The sequence below is a fragment of the Ambystoma mexicanum genome, chromosome 3q, assembly GCF_040938575.1.
Source record: "Ambystoma mexicanum isolate Mex_15411 chromosome 3q, UKY_AmexF1_1, whole genome shotgun sequence".
NCBI lineage: Eukaryota > Metazoa > Chordata > Amphibia > Caudata > Ambystomatidae > Ambystoma > Ambystoma mexicanum.
The window spans coordinates 238,297,266-238,313,972 of record NC_090926.1 but is presented as its reverse complement, the minus strand read 5'-3'; the positions used below and the strand labels follow the sequence as shown (position 1 = coordinate 238,313,972).

Genomic DNA, 16,707 nt, shown 5'->3' with positions numbered 1-16,707 from the left:
TGATTTCCCACAAGAGAGCTGGTCGGTACAAAGCTTGGAACATCGAGTCAGGGGGTAAAGCCATCTAGGTTCCTAGTGGACAGCAGGGTCTGGCCACAGAGTGCATAGCTTCAGTTTGCCCCCGGCTCGTGTGTGAGATCCAAGATCCGCTTCACTATTCCCCATACTCCTTTCTTCCCCATCTGTGGAGTCTTCATTCTCTATCTACCTGGGATGGAATGCCAGAAGTGAGGGGTTCTCTTCTGCTATTACTGTAAGTGCAGCATGTCAAATACAACTGTTTCTCCGAGAGAGAAGTAGAACCCTTATATATTAGGGTGCACATTGTCATATGTGTATGTGTGGGTTGATGATGAATGATGTGGGAGTAATTGAGATGTTACAGCACTCCTAAATGCAGGGGAATTGCTACATCTCATATTAGGACTTTGGTTTTTGTTTAGAAGTGAAAAGTCCTGTACAGTTCTTTCACAGTTTTGGAGCAAGTACGTTTTTTTCCATTGCTTTGGAGCGACGCTAAAAAAAAATGAAACACCAAGTCCAACAATTGAATATGAATTTGACATGCTGTTTATTGAGAGACACAAGAGAGACTAGGGCGTGAGCCCTGAGCACCCACTACCAGCAATACGAACAGGGTTCTATGTACATAACAGAGCACCAGGAAGCCTGGCATTCGAACACGCTCAGACAACGACAGTCGCACAGTTGGGACATCTACAAAGTTAGGAACGTTTGGCCACGTTTTCCTTGTGGTGGTAAATTATTTCGTGCGGTGTCTTTTTCAGGCCGTATGGCAGTTGCTGATTTCCTCAGTCCTGTGAATTCATATTGCATGGAAGAGAAAACCTTGACTTGACACCAAGAAGGACAGAAGTCAAGATGTAAAACACTCCCCCAACCCCGGAAAAGAGAAAGCAATTCAACCTCGGTATCCGGCACTTTTCCATTACAGATGCCAGCCTACCGTACGCCCCAATAATGAAGCAGCCAACACGGGTCTATGGTGGGGCCTTTGACGCACGTTACGCTGGCATTCTTTGAGGAAAGCATTCCATTCAAACTTAAGATTCCCTGGTGGGAAGAATGCAAGGATACCCAGGGGGAAGCAGCAGCAGCACAGCACCAATTACTTGCGCAGCATGAAGCCTAAGACTGCAGCAGCCAAGGGGATTACAGCAGGAGTAGTGCTGCGATGGAAGGGACCGCCCACTGCCAGCTCTCCTCTCCTCTATCCCAATAGCAGGTAGCAGTCTATCAACATAGATCTCCTCTCCCATCGTGCCCCTCTAGGCGTGACCTTGCCCATTATTAGGATTTAATAGTCACTTGCGATCTTGAATAATGCAAAGTCTAACCTTGATGTGACGCAGATACCAATAATCTAGAAATCTGCAGGTACAGTGTATTGATGAGACAGAGAGATGGAAATAAATGTTTTGCGATGGATAATTTAAATGGTCGGTGCTGCTGGCAGCAGGCAAGAAAGCTCTTCATTTAGGCAGAATCTGGTTACTTTGTTTTTCAATCTCTGACTTAATAGGATTTCTTCGTAGAGCTTGAAGTCGTTGAGGCCACAGCCACTGAGCTACGGTTGGTGCCTCCTCCAGAGCTATATCCTCCACCTCCAGAGCTATATCGGCTTCCTCCTCCGGAGCTCTGTCCTCCGCCACCTCCTCCAGAGCTGTGTCCTCCGAAACCTCCTCCTCCGGACCTATGGCCACCACTGCCTCCTCCTTCTCCGGAGCCATGTCCGCCACTGCCTCCTCCAGAGGCATATCCACCACCACCACTTCCTCCTCCACTGGAGCTGTGACTCCCACTGACCACAGCTGCAATAAACACACAACAAGAGATTCATTCAAAAGTGGACTTCCATCCCGGGAAAACACATTGAGTTAAGGACTTTCCTGGTATACGTAACATGTCTGAGCTAACCTCTACAGGTGCTTGCAAGCAAGAAATAGGATATAATGAAACCTTGCTGACACAGAAATGATGGCTTGCAGCTTGAGTCTGAAATTACTGTGCTCTGAGCGAAGACCATCACTAGTTTCAGAAGAGGCCCTGACCAGGACCTCGTAGAGTAGTTTAGCATGATCTTTGTATGTACAGGTATGGCTTAGCCCCCATAGGATGTACAAGACGCAGCACATGGATCACAGTTATGAATCTTCCTGCGATCCAATGAATGCAATCCCTCATGCCCGTTTCATCAATTAGCTGGGACAAGGCACCTTCCACCACGTGAAGAACATGTATGAGGTTGTTGAGGCTTTTGTAAAGAGCTCTGACCGGTATTTATCTAGTAACAAGGCCACCCCCTTCCCAGTGAAGACATGAAAGAGCCAGGGTACGGGTACTTACAGATGCTGACCCTACTTTGGGTCTCACCAGACATCCTGAAAAAGAAAGAAAGAGATTGTGGGAAATGGGCTGGGCACGTGTCCTTTCAGATGTAAGCAGAAGCATCACCAAGCAGGCAAACAGGTGCATTGTTTATCCATCAGACCTACTCCATTAGTTCAGTACAGGGCATACATATTCATGGACACACAGGCCATGATAAACAGAAGCTGGTATCATTCTGCTAACACTGTGCCAAACATGACTTGCAAAAAGCTGCAGACTGGACACCTGACTGTGGGCATTCTTCCTCTTCCTTTCCCTCGGGATTAAGAGCAGTCATTTCTGTCAATAGTAAACGTGAAGGCACGCGCTGGCTTTCCATTGGAGCAGCTCTTGCACTCCATTTCTCTTGGGGCAGGTGGGACCAGTGTCCATGGACGTGGGCGTGGCTTGCTCACACTTGGACTAGGTTCCTTCACTTCAGCTGTAATCCATGGGGGTTTGAAAGTTCATGCAAGACAGGAATTGATACAATCATTTCCACTAAATTGTTATTTTTAGAGTTGGACACACACAAGCCTTATCAATATGATTTATACCATCTGCAGCAGTGTCTCACTAACACAAACAACACCTGCATACCCAAAGGAACTTCCAATTTAAAAAAAAATCCGATGCCCTGTAAAGTTTGAAGTTTTACTATAGCTTGAATGGTGGTTGAACATTGCACATTGCCATTGCTATCTCTCTTAACCTAGTTTTCGCATTTGTACTGCTCCCATTGGCCTGGTATTCTCATTCTTGTGAACTTTCAGTATAAGGTGGAGCCTAGTATGGGACTCGCTTGCGGCATGCAGGGCATGGAGCAGTGGGACAGCTGAGTTTAGTTCACCAAGACTTGGTAAAGCTCCTTTTTCATAAGCATTTACTTTTTGCGGCCATGTGAGATTGAACACTGCCTTTTCCCTGCTGCCATGTTGAGCCCCAGGGGTGTAGGAGCATGTTACATCACAGCAACCCTCGGGGTGCAAATGGCTTTCACGCACCGGTGGAGGGAGGAGAAAGATGGCTGATAGTCGGAAACTCCTATCTTGATGAGAGGCACTGCACACAGTGCTTTAAGTGGGCCAGGGCCAGCTGGGCCCGGCAGTCTCTAAACAGTGGGGTTGAGTCGGGGCCCTGCTGGGGCCCGCAGTCCCTCAAAGCCATGGCAGGACACAGTATCCCACCACAGCCATAGCCGTGACGGGAGATGCGCCCACCATTTTAAAGTCAGCCAGCTGTGTGACTGACAGAAGTGCCAGCCAGCCACAGCACTGCTGAAACTGGAAGATGCAATTTCAGCAAGGCGCTGGCTGGCACGTCTGTCAGTCACTGTAACTTCTTCTTGTGCCCCCTCTTAGGAGGGGTCACAAGAGGAAGTTATGGTCCCTCTGTTTCCCCTTCCCAGGTCAATGACCCTCAGCTTACCTGGGAGCTCTGTGATCTACTCTGCAGATTAGATCATGGAGCCCCCGGGTTCGCAGAGGGTCAAAGACCCCTCCGCTCTATAATCTATCTGCTCTGCAGAGCAGAGCACAGATCACTGAGCCCGGGGCGTCTTTTTCCGTTGGCCTTGCTTTATAAAAGATGGCTTGTATTGTGTACTTATCAATCCATATTTTATTTTTGTGTTTATAAAATATGGGCTGAAAATTACACAATTCACGCCATCTTTTATAAAACTGTCCCGACGGACAAAGACACCTCAGGTTTTGTCCGTCCTCAAAGCATTATAAAGATGGCTTGAATTGTGTACGTATCAAGACACTTTTTATAAACATAGAAAAATGTAACATTTCTATGTTTATAGAAGATGGCTTCAAAAGTACATACACCATATTAAGGTGCTCACACAAATATATAAAAGCTTACATACATGTATATATTTGTTTGAGCACCTTACCATGGTTTGCGCACTTTCAGGCCACGCCCACCACGGAAGCCACGCCCTCAAATGAGTCCCCCCCTCAATTTCTTACCCCACTTAAAGCACTGACTGCACATCTGTAATTCCGTGTCATATCATATCTGCCATTGTTCTCACTGGAATGTCTTGCTGAGATGAGCGTTTTCAGAAGCAGAAAGAAAAATGAGCGCTATGTCCAAACGTTGATCTCGGTAGAAGGCATCCACCTGCTTATTACTAGGTACAATAATATGCAGAGGGTGTTGGCGGGCCCTGCACTAACCTGCTCTCTTCACCCTCCAACAGACACCTATAGGTGGCAATTTCAACATCCAGATTCGTCTTGACACGCATCAAATCCTGGTACTCTTTCAGTTGGCGGGCCATTTCCTCCTTGGCCTTCTGAAGGGCTGCCTCGAGGTCAGCCAATTTTTTCTTGCCATCTTTCAGTGCAAGCTCTCCCCGTTCTTCGGCCTCTGCAATGTGTGCCTGCACACTGGTAATCTACAAAGAGCAAAACGGAAACCTGTTCAGTAGCGGTCAGTGTTCTGGAGGATTCCTGAATTACAGTATTGCAGTGTGAACAACATTTTCGTGTAGCTAAGAAAGATTATTGTTTCTAGATCCGGGCAGCTAAATCCAGTCCCCAAGAGCCAACAGGATTGCAGGATAACCACACAAAATACACTCTGCTATAGTGATTCTAAATGAATTAGTACAGTCAGTGGTTTTCATGAAAAACTGGTGTGGTTTAAACTCTCAAGGATCGGATTAGGAAAGTCCTGGTCTAGAGGACTGGTGGACTGAGCTCTTGGGCTACTTTTTTGTGGTTGTCAATAACATGCATATTGTATAAAATGGTTAATATCATCGAACACATTTCTGAGCATCTGAATTATCAGTATGTGCCAGACTTCAGGTGAGTGCTGTAATTCTGAAAGCATACATTTACAATTGTCATATTACAAAAGTGAGACATGCCCATGAAAGAGAAGGGAGCTGCCTGTACACATGGGGTTGGAGGTTAATTTCTCGTGAACGCAAAAGATGTATGTGAAATGTTGCTAAGCGTTTCTCACATGCCTCTGCATCTCTCTGAAGCACACCCTCACAATGCAGGCCCCCAGGATCACCCGCCAAAACCCACCGTTCTGCTTGTTTATTGTGGTCTCCAGTGGTCAGAAGTGAAAGATGCACCTGTTGGCAATTTCGTGTCCTACCTGTTTCTTCACTGCCTCAATATCTGCCTTCAGCTTCTGCATTTGTCGGTTCATTTCGGAGATCTCACTCTTCGTGTTTCTCAGATGGTCGCCATGTTGGCCAGCCACAGCTTGCAGCTGCTGGTACTGGAGAGTCAGAAACAGGAAAAGGTTAGATAGAGGCAGCATGCCAGGAGTTCAGTAGGCACTCAATGTCCCCGGGTCATGTCAAAGTACAGTATGAAGAGACCATTGTAAGGACCGCCTGCACCAGAACATGCCAAATCCTTGATCAGCAGAGATGAGGATCTGCTGTTGCTCGGTGCTTGTGGAGGTTCTCCTCAATGAGTTTCAATTGAAACAATCCTAGACTCTTGCTTTTATCCACATTCCTCTGAGGTCTTTTGACAACACAGGCTGAGTTTGAAGTGCAATGCAACCCATTAGTAAGACCTACCATTCGTCCCCTTTTTTCAACAAAAGCATCCCACTTGTTTTTTTCAAGCTTTGCCGAAGCTTTTTCCCACCCCAATGATCTCTTTTGACGTGAAGACTGCTTTCTTTCTGCTGGTACCGGGAGGCTAGGCAGCTGTGTGTGATGTGCAGGCCATCCTTCCTGCGCCTATGCTACTTGCTCCAGCTTTTGCAGTGACGATGAGGGCACTATATCTTCGTTTGGCCTGCTGGCGGAAGGAAGTCCAGGTGGCGCGTGCTGTGAAGTTAGGTTGCCTTTGCTTTGGTCACAATGAATGCATGTGTAGCTGTCGCTAAGTACAAGTTAATATGGAGTGTGGCAATATAACTGTCATGTGCAACTAGTGTACATTTTCTGTAACAGCATTTAACGGTTTCACTGAAACTACATGACAATTAAACCCGCGTAGCATGAAGCAAGGACACGTGAACTCTTTACCCACTCATTTCTGCAGTGTAAGGCTGCAATGTTATTTCCGAGAATGCAAAGTAAGGACTCAAAAGAGCGTTAACATAGGAAACACGTTCTATAGTCTGGGAATGTAAAATAAAGGACCTGAGATAGTTACCCAGCCTATTCTGGGGTGTGTCACTGCAAGGTAAGGACACAAGAACTCTTTCCCACTAACGTTTTGGAGTGTGAGATTGCAAAGTGAGGCAGACCAGCTGCAGGACACCTAACTCTGGTGAAATCAGGGACCCAGTATGAGCCAATTTCTCCAATAAACTGCCGACCATACCTGCAGTCAACTAGATTGAGACTAAGATCCACCAAGGGGAGCACACAACGTAATGAAGAAAGTACCTCACTTTCATTAACACCTATTGGAATCCGGAAACAAGGACTGTAGCACAAATGCTGCAAGAAGTGGCAAAACTCATAGAAGAAGCAGATAGCAGACCAAACAGTGTGATCATTGTGTGCAGCAACTTTAATCTGGTCTGCAGGACCGGTCAACAAATGGGAGGTACCAAGTCGACAAATACTGGGTCCCAAGAAAGCTAAGAGATGGAAGGCCTGGGCTCAATTGATGAAATCCTGCCATTTCCACGTGCTGAAGGCTGCACTGGAAAAGGATAAAGTACCCAAACCTACCTGGCATGTTGGAACTCGATCGTCCTACTAGAAGTACTTTATACGGAGAAGAGCGGCCATAACATTCTAAGGTTCAATTGGCATGAACTTAACTCAACATTGAACGATATTTACAACCCGAATCTGAGGGTGGACAATGGAGGGACCAGGCTAGGGATGGATAAGCAAGATGTCATAACATTGACACAAACTTTAAAAAGCCAACCTACAACAGGAGTACAAGTGAGGGCTGCTGATGACGCACCACAAGGCAAAACCTTTCATGCAGCACACCCAAACAGCTCACAAACACGCCTTTCACCTGGAAATTGCCAGGAAAAAACAAATGCTAACAAGAGACGTGAAAATAGCACTAAAGATGGATGCGGACGAAAATGCATACAAAATTATTACATTAAAGAAGACCTACAAGAACTGGGTAAAATCCAAGAAATTGGAAATCCTGATAAAAAACGCACAGTTGATGTTAGAAACCATGTTGAGGAAAAACAACTCATGAGAGTCATAGGCAATTATAAACTCGGCTACTGGTAAACAACCCCAGCCGCTGGTCAACGGAGTATGAGAGAAAGACTGGATAGACTTTATATGAATCTTTACATGTGCCCAAGAGATGAACCAACAAGCCGAACCAGAGCCACGCCTTGTAACCTATCATACAGCCAAGAGGATTTAATTTCCTTCATAATAAGCACTAAGCTTCTCGAGCACCTGGCTCAGATGGGTTGACTAACATGATGCTAAAGGAGAACCTGACTGAATGGGCAGCCGCCTTGGATGTGATTCTAAATGTAGTGCTCGAAACAAGATCTATCCCAGAGTCATGAAAGAGATGATTGTGGAACCTATTCTCAAAACAGGAGATGGTGCCAACCCAGAGAATTACTGGCCGATAGCGCTCTTAGATGTACTGGGGAAGCTGTATGCTACACTTCTGCTACAAAGATTGAAAAGTTGGGCCATGGACTCAAGCCACCAAGACCTCTTCCAATTCGGCTTTACTGAAGGAGCCGGAACATCGAGCTCAATGTTCTTGCTTTGCGTGCTAAAAACCAAAATGATCAAATCAAAACAGAAATGCTTCTTGGCATTCATTGACTTCTCCAAAGCGTTTGACAGCATTAGCCATGGAAGAATCTAATGTCCTCCGGATTTAATGGCACACATTAAAGCTCTACATTCAGATACAGCCTTTAGAATAAAATGTAATGGGGAGGGGCTGATGTCGACTAAAATCCGAACGGAGCGTGAAGTCAAACAAGGCTGCCCGTTGGCTCCTTACATCTATAATCTGTATTTCCGTGACCTACACGACTGCATGAAAGGATGCAAAAATGTTTGCCCAAAGGCTGGAGGAACAGAGCTGAGACACCTATTCTATGCAGATGATTTGGTCCTGGTGGACAGGACCCCAATAGGCCTTCTGAGACAATTTAATCATCTAGAGGCATAAACCGAAACAAACAAACTTACCATCAACCAGGAAAAAACGAAGGGGATGCAACTTCAGTACTCCTCCAAGGGGAAAAAACAATTTATTTGGCGAATTGATGGGGAGGAACTGGAGATAGTCACCTCTTTCAAATATCTGGGCCTGCTGTTCTCGGAAAATCTTGTCGAGAATGGCTACACGGCTAGCCTCATAGGGAAAGCAGAAGCAATGTCCAATCAGGCGCCTTTCCCATGCAACCAGTGATGGATTTCTGTAAAGCCGAACTAATTCCAATACTAACTTATGGCTCAGAGTCAACAGAGGCCGCACAAGGCCAATTTTGGTCGTTTATGCAGGGCGAATTTTGGAAGCGGGTAATGGGCGTACCTAAATCAACGCCAATGCAGATATTGAGACGTGAGCAGGGCCTAATCTCGCTGGAGGTCTCGGTGGACTGGAAATCTCTCTGTCTCTTTAGAAAATACATAGACTTGAATAAGACTAAATGCTTTGAACTACTACACAAAGAATTGACAAACATATGAGAACCTCATGGGCCAAAACTGGGAACAGAGATGTTGAAAGCTTTTACTGGCAGTGGATTCCTCGCCTGAATAACTGATGTCAAATACAGATAAAACGTGGAAAAAACGATGGGAATCAGACAGGATTCGAGCTGTGGAGGAAGCAAGCGCATACAAGCTCCACACGCAGCTGGACAATGAGACAAAATCCCTTGGACAGCCCCAGCCGTACCTGAATAAATTCCCTGACACTAAATACAGATCACAGTGAATGGAACTGAGACTTCATTTATTACCGACAAGAGAAATGTTAGCGATCAGATACAAAGATGGTCTTGCCCCTTCAACTTGCCGGTTCTGTAAACAGATAGGGTCTCATGAAACCCTGCTGCACCTGGGATGTTATGTGAGGCTTTATCAGAAATGAGATCCAAAATTCATCAGGGAGGCAGAATCTCTATCAGCAGACGAATGGTGGAAACTGAATGTGTGAGTTTATCAATTGCCTTAATTGACTTTTTTAATGAATGCCTAAAGCCGTCGGAGCAGCCCGGCTCTGACGCTATCGCGACACCGTAGTAAAGGATTGGGGGTCCTGTAACGAGATATGGGCTCCTAAACATCATTGGTCAAAGGGGGATAATAACGCTGAAGATGGGCTGTCGCTAGCGGGGTGGTCAAGATCGACAGTGACATTATACTCGGCCTGGGGAGTAAGCTGAATTAATATAATGTAAAAGGACTTTTCTTTTTCATGAAGTGACCAGAATGTCAGTGTTGTAAAAGGTTTTGTAAGAAACTAAATAAACAATAAAAAAACAAAAAGGTAAGGATACCTGAACAATAAGACCATTATGTGATTCAGTGCGAGATTCGAAAGTAAGGAAATAAGAGCTCTTGAACCTGGATACTCTGAAGTGTGAGACTATATTGTAAGGACGTCTGAACTCTTTAACCTGGATACTCTGAAGCGTGAGACTATATTGTAAGGACGCCTGACCTCTTGAACCTGGATACTCTGAAGCGTGAGACTATATTGTAAGGACGTCTGAACTCTTTAACCTGGATACTCTGAGCGTGAGACTATATTGTAAGGACGCCTGAACTCTCTAAGCTGCATGTTATGGAGTTTGAGACTATATCGCAAAGACGCCTGAACTCTCTAAGCTGCATGTTATGGAGTTTGAGACTATATCGCAAAGACGCCTGAACTCTCTAAGCTGCATGTTATGGAGTTTGAGACTATATCGCAAAGACGCCTGAACTCTCTAAGCTGCATGTTATGGAGTTTGAGACTATATCGCAATGACGCCTGAACTCTCTAACCTGCATGTTATGGAGTTTGAGACTATATCGCAAAGACGCCTGAACTGTTTAAGCTGCATATTCTGAAGTGTGAGACTATATCGCAAAGACGCCTGAACTCTCTAAGCTGCATGTTATGGAGTTTGAGACTATATCGCAAAGACGCCTGAACTCTCTTAGCTGCATGTTATGGAGTTTGAGACTATATCGCAAAGACGCCTGAACTCTCTAAGCTGCATGTTATGGAGTTTGAGACTATATCGCAAAGACGCCTGAACTCTCTAAGCTGCATGTTATGGAGTTTGAGACTATATCGCAAAGACGCCTGAACTCTCTTAGCTGCATGTTATGGAGTTTGAGACTATATCGCAAAGACACCTGAACTCTCTAAGCTGCATGTTATGGAGTTTGAGACTATATCGCAATGACTCCTGAACTCTCTAAGCTGCATGTTATGGAGGTTGAGACTGCAACGTAAGGAAGCACAAACTCTTTAACTGGACCATTTTTGAGTGTGCAAATCTTCCTATCCTAATATTATCAGATGTCCCAACAACTCTCTATTGAGTTTGACCCATGAGGATAAGCAACATAAGGAGAATAAGGCCCGGCCCATGAGGTGCCCAGCTCCAAGATGGTAATGACACTGGGCAGCGTGGCATTCACTGTTCTCATGTAGAGAGGCAGGGATTTAGGCAGTCAGGGGAGTTTCTGCTTTTGCACAGTGACAGTAGAACGTATACCTGATGTGGGCGAAACAAGTGAAGTGTTCATCCAAATGCTCATGGAACAGCACTCGGTGCACATCTATGTGCAATCTGATTGTCTCTTGAATGGTAGGTCAAGAGTGCAGGTCATGTGCAGTACAGAAGCCCAAGGCGTTGTGCATGTTTTCATGCGGGAATGCACCTAAATGAAATATCCATTCAAACCTTGTTTATTCCAAGTCCCATACCTTGTTTGCAAAGTTGCTCTCGGCTTCCTGTTTGCTCCTCTGAGCGATCTCTTCGTACGTTTGCTTGACTTCTGCCATGAGACCGGCCAGGTCCAGTTGTCTGTTGTTGTCCATAGACAGGATAACTTGGGTGTCTGTCGTCTGTCCTTGCGCATGGGACATTTGCTGCAAGAAACATTAGACACCAATCAGCCAAGATCACCTTTCACTGAGCACCATCTTTGCTGGATCCCCTAAACTGACTGCATCATCCTGATGCAAGAGAACAGTCTCACAAGATGTCCAGGGCATCGCATTTCCTCTCTAGTGACAACCATCTCCAGGCTGCAAACATCGCCGCATTCACTCAAACCATGTCTTCACACACCACTAAATATGACCTGCTGGATTCCCAAACTAGAACTCCAGTCGAGAGAACGTATTACAAGAAGAATGGGTACACATCTTACCCCGGACCGGAAGCCAGTGTAGGAATATTGGACTATTGCCCTGTGAACTGAAACGCCCAACCGAAACCCTGGGGAGGGCATCTCAGAGTGCTAGCCTGTTTGGGAATGCTAGAGTAAGTGCTTCTGTCGATATCTGGAAGCTCTGCATTTGAATACTAGCCTGGGCTTGTGCTAATGAATTCTCAGTATAAGAATGTAGAGCTGAGGCTTCTGTTGGTGGAAGTTGAGGAGACGATCAGTCCTAGCCAGTGCAATAAATCGTGAGGTCTCATTGGACACGTAGTACAAAACATCTGGAGAGCTGCGGGTTGCCGACCACTGGGAAAGGTATTATGCTAGAATCATGGCTCCTGTCAGTGGGATATAAGGACAGGTATTGTGATATCATTGGGGCTCCTATCAATGCAAGATCACAATGTACTAGAGTTTCTTCTCTTGTCAATGTAACATCAGGACAGGAATTAGTGCAAGCGATTAGTGCACATATCTTAGATTAAGGAAAGCTGTTGAAGGAACACTAGTACAGGAAAGTGAAAGCCATTACTCATCAAAGGATTGTCAGTACACACAGTGATGTCACTTGGGGTTTAGACATAAATATGAACTGCACTGTTCCTTCCAAACTAAGCACAGATAAGGTGCACTGGAACCTTGACACCTGTTGGTGGAAGCTCATACCAGCAGTGTGAGATTCACTGCTCCTGTCAATTTAAATTCAGACCAGGAACACTGCAGCCCGGACTACTCTCAGTTTAAGCTAAAAAAAAAAGAAAAAAACTGCAAAGCCTCAGCTAGGGCTCCTATCAATCTAAGTTCAAAACAGAGCTACTGCAGCCAGGGCTCCTGTCTGTCTAAACTCAGGTCAGGAACACTACATTCAAGACTACTCTCAGTGTATGCGTGAAACAGGAATACCTGCAAGAAGACTACTGTTAATCTGAGCTCTGAGCAGGACTACTGCTGCCAAAGCTTCGATCAGTCTAATGTCGGGTCAGGAAAATGTGCCGCTCTCTAGCCAATCAGCAAGCTCAGAGTGCAGAGTCCAAAGTCCCATAAAGGCTCCATTCCAAGTTATCCTTGTGTTGTGTGCACACCGGGTACTGGTCAAGGGGACATGGATAATCTGCGTCATGTGAACCTAAAGTGAGGCCACCCTTTCTTGCCCCCGCCCAAGCTCTAGTAGTGGTAGAGCCCTGGCCATCAGGGTGACCTTCACCCTCATTAGAGGCCTTCACCTTAAGATTGAGACCATTAACCTGGGCATCCATCACCGTCAACAGAATAGAGCCCTGTGGTATATGTTCAAATGATGTATGTGTACAGGATGTTTCAATATGGAAGTCGAAGGGTGATTACCATATCATAAATAGTATGGAGGAATTCGAGCTCTGACGTCAGCGAACCTACATCTGAGTCCAGTTTCACCTTGGTCATGTAGAGAGCATCCACATCCTAAGAGACAAACAAAGTGTTACAAATCAATCCTCCTCTCGTGGATACTCACAATACTACACAAAATGGATCTCACATAACATGTCACACTTAGCGCGGGCTTCCTTGAGTAAGTCTGACTTGTTACTTTTGTTAGGCACTGCGCCGTTAGTCTTCGAGTCTGAATGCATGGCAGTAGCAATGACTTCCACAGGTGCACTCATCACTCACCTTCTTGAGGGTAACAAACTCATTCTCAGCAGCTGCACGCTTGTTGACTTCATCTTCATATCTGTCGGGCGGAAGACGGGAGATTCTGATTAGCATATCCTGATGTGTACAGAGGTTCAGTGATAGGGGAATGGGGCGTAGCACAAAGCCCCCATCGCGCCAGAGCGACTGTGCAATACTATAGTAGCTGTCACACAGCGCACTCAAGCCTAGAAGAAACGCAGCTGGAAAAAATTCAGGCGGTTGTGGCAATCAAGGAAAGCCTGGGGCTCTAAGAGCGGCCATGATGTAGATAAACGGTGTGTTGTATACATGCAAACTCAAACTGATGGCTCTCTGCTCGTGTCAGCAGATAGAGTGACCCCCCTGCACATACAGTTTGCAGTGACGCACCTTTTGCACCACGACAAAAATCGCCCCGCGCCACAATGTATCGCTGAATTACCTATTTTCATGGACGCCATTCTTTCCACGCTGTACGTTTGGAAATGCCGCAGGGATACGGACCTGGGCTTCTTTTTTTGTTTCAGTAAAAGTCTCTTCTGTGCACAGTGTTAGGTACTATGTTATCCTGGTTGAAACGACCTCCTCAGAACTATAAACCCTTGCATGGGTGGAGGGCGTTTGCCTGTAGGACTGCCCATTGTTGCCCAGCCTTCAACACTTGCAGTGCCCACGCAATGTGCTCGGAACTCGTCCCCGGAGGACCCTTGACATGGACACTCAATGGTCATGGGAACACGTGCCGGATCAATGCTGGCAATTCAGGTGGCTCATTGAGTACATTCTACGTGTCAGGTGGACATGTCTCAACTGTCAACACCATACACATTCTTCACTCCTTTAGGAATCGTGTTCCAGGTGACCAACCTGTTCTGCACGGAAAACATGCCCACGGATCGGCATGCAACTGCGCCCTTCAACACTGAGTGCTTAAAGGTGTATCTCAAAGTGATGCAATCAATACACACGTCTTTTCACTCGGTCATATATGACAAAGCATTGGAAATGGCAAACAGCTGCATAACTGTGGGCCCACAAGCGCCTGGGTAGCACCTTGTGAGTACTCATTACCGCGCTTTTATGGTGTAACACCGAACGGAACCACGCCTCCTTACTTCAAGGGAGCACTGAAGCACAAGCCCATCAGACACCCACTTACTGAGCACTTTCAGTGCTTCTGTGAAGTACCAGAAACTGTCCTCACGAGTGAATGGCTTATTCTTAGAGCAGTGTGTGCTAGTAGCCCTTTGCCCCCGATCATCGCTACACTTTGATCACTCTTCTCTGGCGCTAGAGTCATGCAAACTATCACACACTTCATTCTTAGCTTCCATCTCCTCTTCTACCTTCAGAAATATGTCATGTTTGTTTAACTCAGTTCCCCACTCACCCTTCCTCTCCTACGGCTAAGGTTTGGAGATCAATGGGGGGGCACACAATGAAGCACATTGTGGACAAGTCTCAGCGCTGTTAGAATAGAACAATGTGGACTGGTGCAGTATAATAAAGCATGACATGACATGACATAGGAAAACGGAAGCAGGACTGATGGACATACTTTTTCTTGTAATCTTCAACCATCTCTTGCATGGATTTCTGCTCGCCATCCAAGCGGGTCTTGCTGCTTTGTAAGCCACTCAGATGCTTATTCAAGTTCATGAGGTACTTCTCAAACAAGGGTGCAAGGTTGTTCTGTTTGGTCCCACCTTTCTGACCCTGTTCCTGCAAGAAGCGCCATTTGGTATCGAGCACTTGGTTCTGCTGTTCCAGGAATCGGACCTTAAACAATAGATGGGGTATATTGCGATTTTACATCAGTTGCATGACTCTGATGCCGCCTGGAGCACAAACCAGATTAAAGCATCAAAAAAGTTGCAGGCACCGATATTAACTTGTATTATAGCATTATCACAAATGTCTTTCTTAGCTTAGATTTCTGTTTAGGGATGGAGAGAAAGCATTCAAACATGGTTTCAACAGAATGCTATATACAATAGTTAACATTTCAATGGAATTATCTTAAAGTGCGACCCTTACCTTGTCAATGAAAGCGGCAAATTTGTTGTTCAGGGTCTTGATCTGCTCGCGCTCCTCTGTGCGCAACTTTGAGATGGAGGAGTCAATCTCAAGGTTGAGTGGTGTCAAGAGGCTTTGGTTGATAGTGACCTGCTGAATTCCACCAGGAGGACATACTGGGAAACCCTGGCCTGCACCACCACCGAAACCTCCTCCGCCACCACCGAAGCCTCCACCACCACCAAAGCCTCCAGCACCACCACCAAAGCCTCCAGCACCACCACCAAAGCCTGCACCACCACCACCATGGCCTCCACCTCCTCCAGCGCCGCTTCCAGCGCCAACTCCATAGCCTCCGTGACCAGGGAGACTGGCTGGAATGAAACTCTTTCTAATTCCACCAAGGTTAACAACACTCATGCTGCTTCTGCCCGCCCCTACATAGTGTGAGGCAGAGGTTGAGCTCGTCCTTACACTACCACCACCTCCTCTTGCACTGCCATAGCCTCCTCCAACAGAGGAAGAACTAAACCCTCTTGCACCTTTGTGTGAGGATTGCCTCATACTCATGGTGGCTTCCGTAGTGGGGGACAGAAATTGAAAGAAAGAGCAAGGTTGTGCAGGAACAGAGCATAGAGTGAAGGAGACTGAACCCCTCTGTTGATGGAGCTCAAGGTTCCACCTTTTATCTGTTTGAAATGTTGGGCTTGGTCACATTAGAGTAACGAGGATAATTTAGAGTAATCATGGGCTTGGCATCTCTGGCAGCGACCCATCCTACTCAACCTGTTAAACTAATCACACCTATAGAATTAAAAAAACTTGCTTGGCTTGCAGACTTCAGTCTTCTGCGACTTGTCATCTAATCCTTCCATGTCAAAAAAGCTGATAACATCATCTTTTTTATAGCGATCGTGTGTACATGCCGTGAGGTTGCATTAGATGGCAGCGTTTTGCATTATGATTCCTGTTTTGGAGAAGCATGTTTTTGTCTCCTTGCTGTGCGGCTCAGTGTGGCACCTCATAGTGAAGGCTGAGCCTTGTTAGCCGAACAGGCAACACACATTTAAGCAGTCTCCCAAAAGGAGAACTATCTCGACTATCATGTTCTTACTGTATTTTCTAATAATTAAGATATTTTAACTAGCACTGGCTTTGTTTCAATGCGGGCTTAGTACAGGTAATGCCATGCACAGAAAGTAGCATCAAAGTCCTTTCCAAGAGAAGTGTCCCCTTCTTACATTCCTACTATGGTTGCATAGAAGGCTTTTCATGCACATGTTGCACCTATTAAT

General features: G+C 45.9%; 1 protein-coding gene across 1 annotated transcript; it reads right to left on the bottom strand.

Annotated features, from left to right (window-relative positions):
- Positions 1 to 554: 554 nt before the first annotated feature.
- LOC138582370 (keratin, type II cytoskeletal 1-like) lies at positions 555 to 16,082 on the bottom strand. The gene is made up of 9 exons (XM_069653633.1): positions 15,434 to 16,082; positions 14,955 to 15,175; positions 13,394 to 13,454; positions 13,088 to 13,183; positions 11,283 to 11,447; positions 5,518 to 5,643; positions 4,581 to 4,801; positions 2,368 to 2,402; positions 555 to 1,832 (listed from the first exon to the last, which is right to left on the bottom strand). The coding sequence occupies exons 1-9, from the start codon at positions 15,980 to 15,982 to the stop codon at positions 1,537 to 1,539; spliced, it is 1,770 nt and encodes a 589-aa protein (XP_069509734.1). The 5' UTR covers positions 15,983 to 16,082; the 3' UTR covers positions 555 to 1,536.
- Positions 16,083 to 16,707: the final 625 nt, after the last annotated feature.

Coding starts and splice junctions, on each gene's coding strand:
- LOC138582370 (XM_069653633.1), bottom strand. CDS start 15,982: ATGAGTATGAGGCAATCCTCACACAAAGGTGCAAGAGGGTTTAGTTCT. Junction 4,802..5,517: donor TTGAGGCAGTGAAGAAACAG/GTAGGACACGAA, acceptor TGCTCTTTGTAG/ATTACCAGTGTGCAGGCACA. Junction 1,833..2,367: donor CCAAAGTAGGGTCAGCATCT/GTAAGTACCCGT, acceptor TGTTTATTGCAG/CTGTGGTCAGTGGGAGTCAC.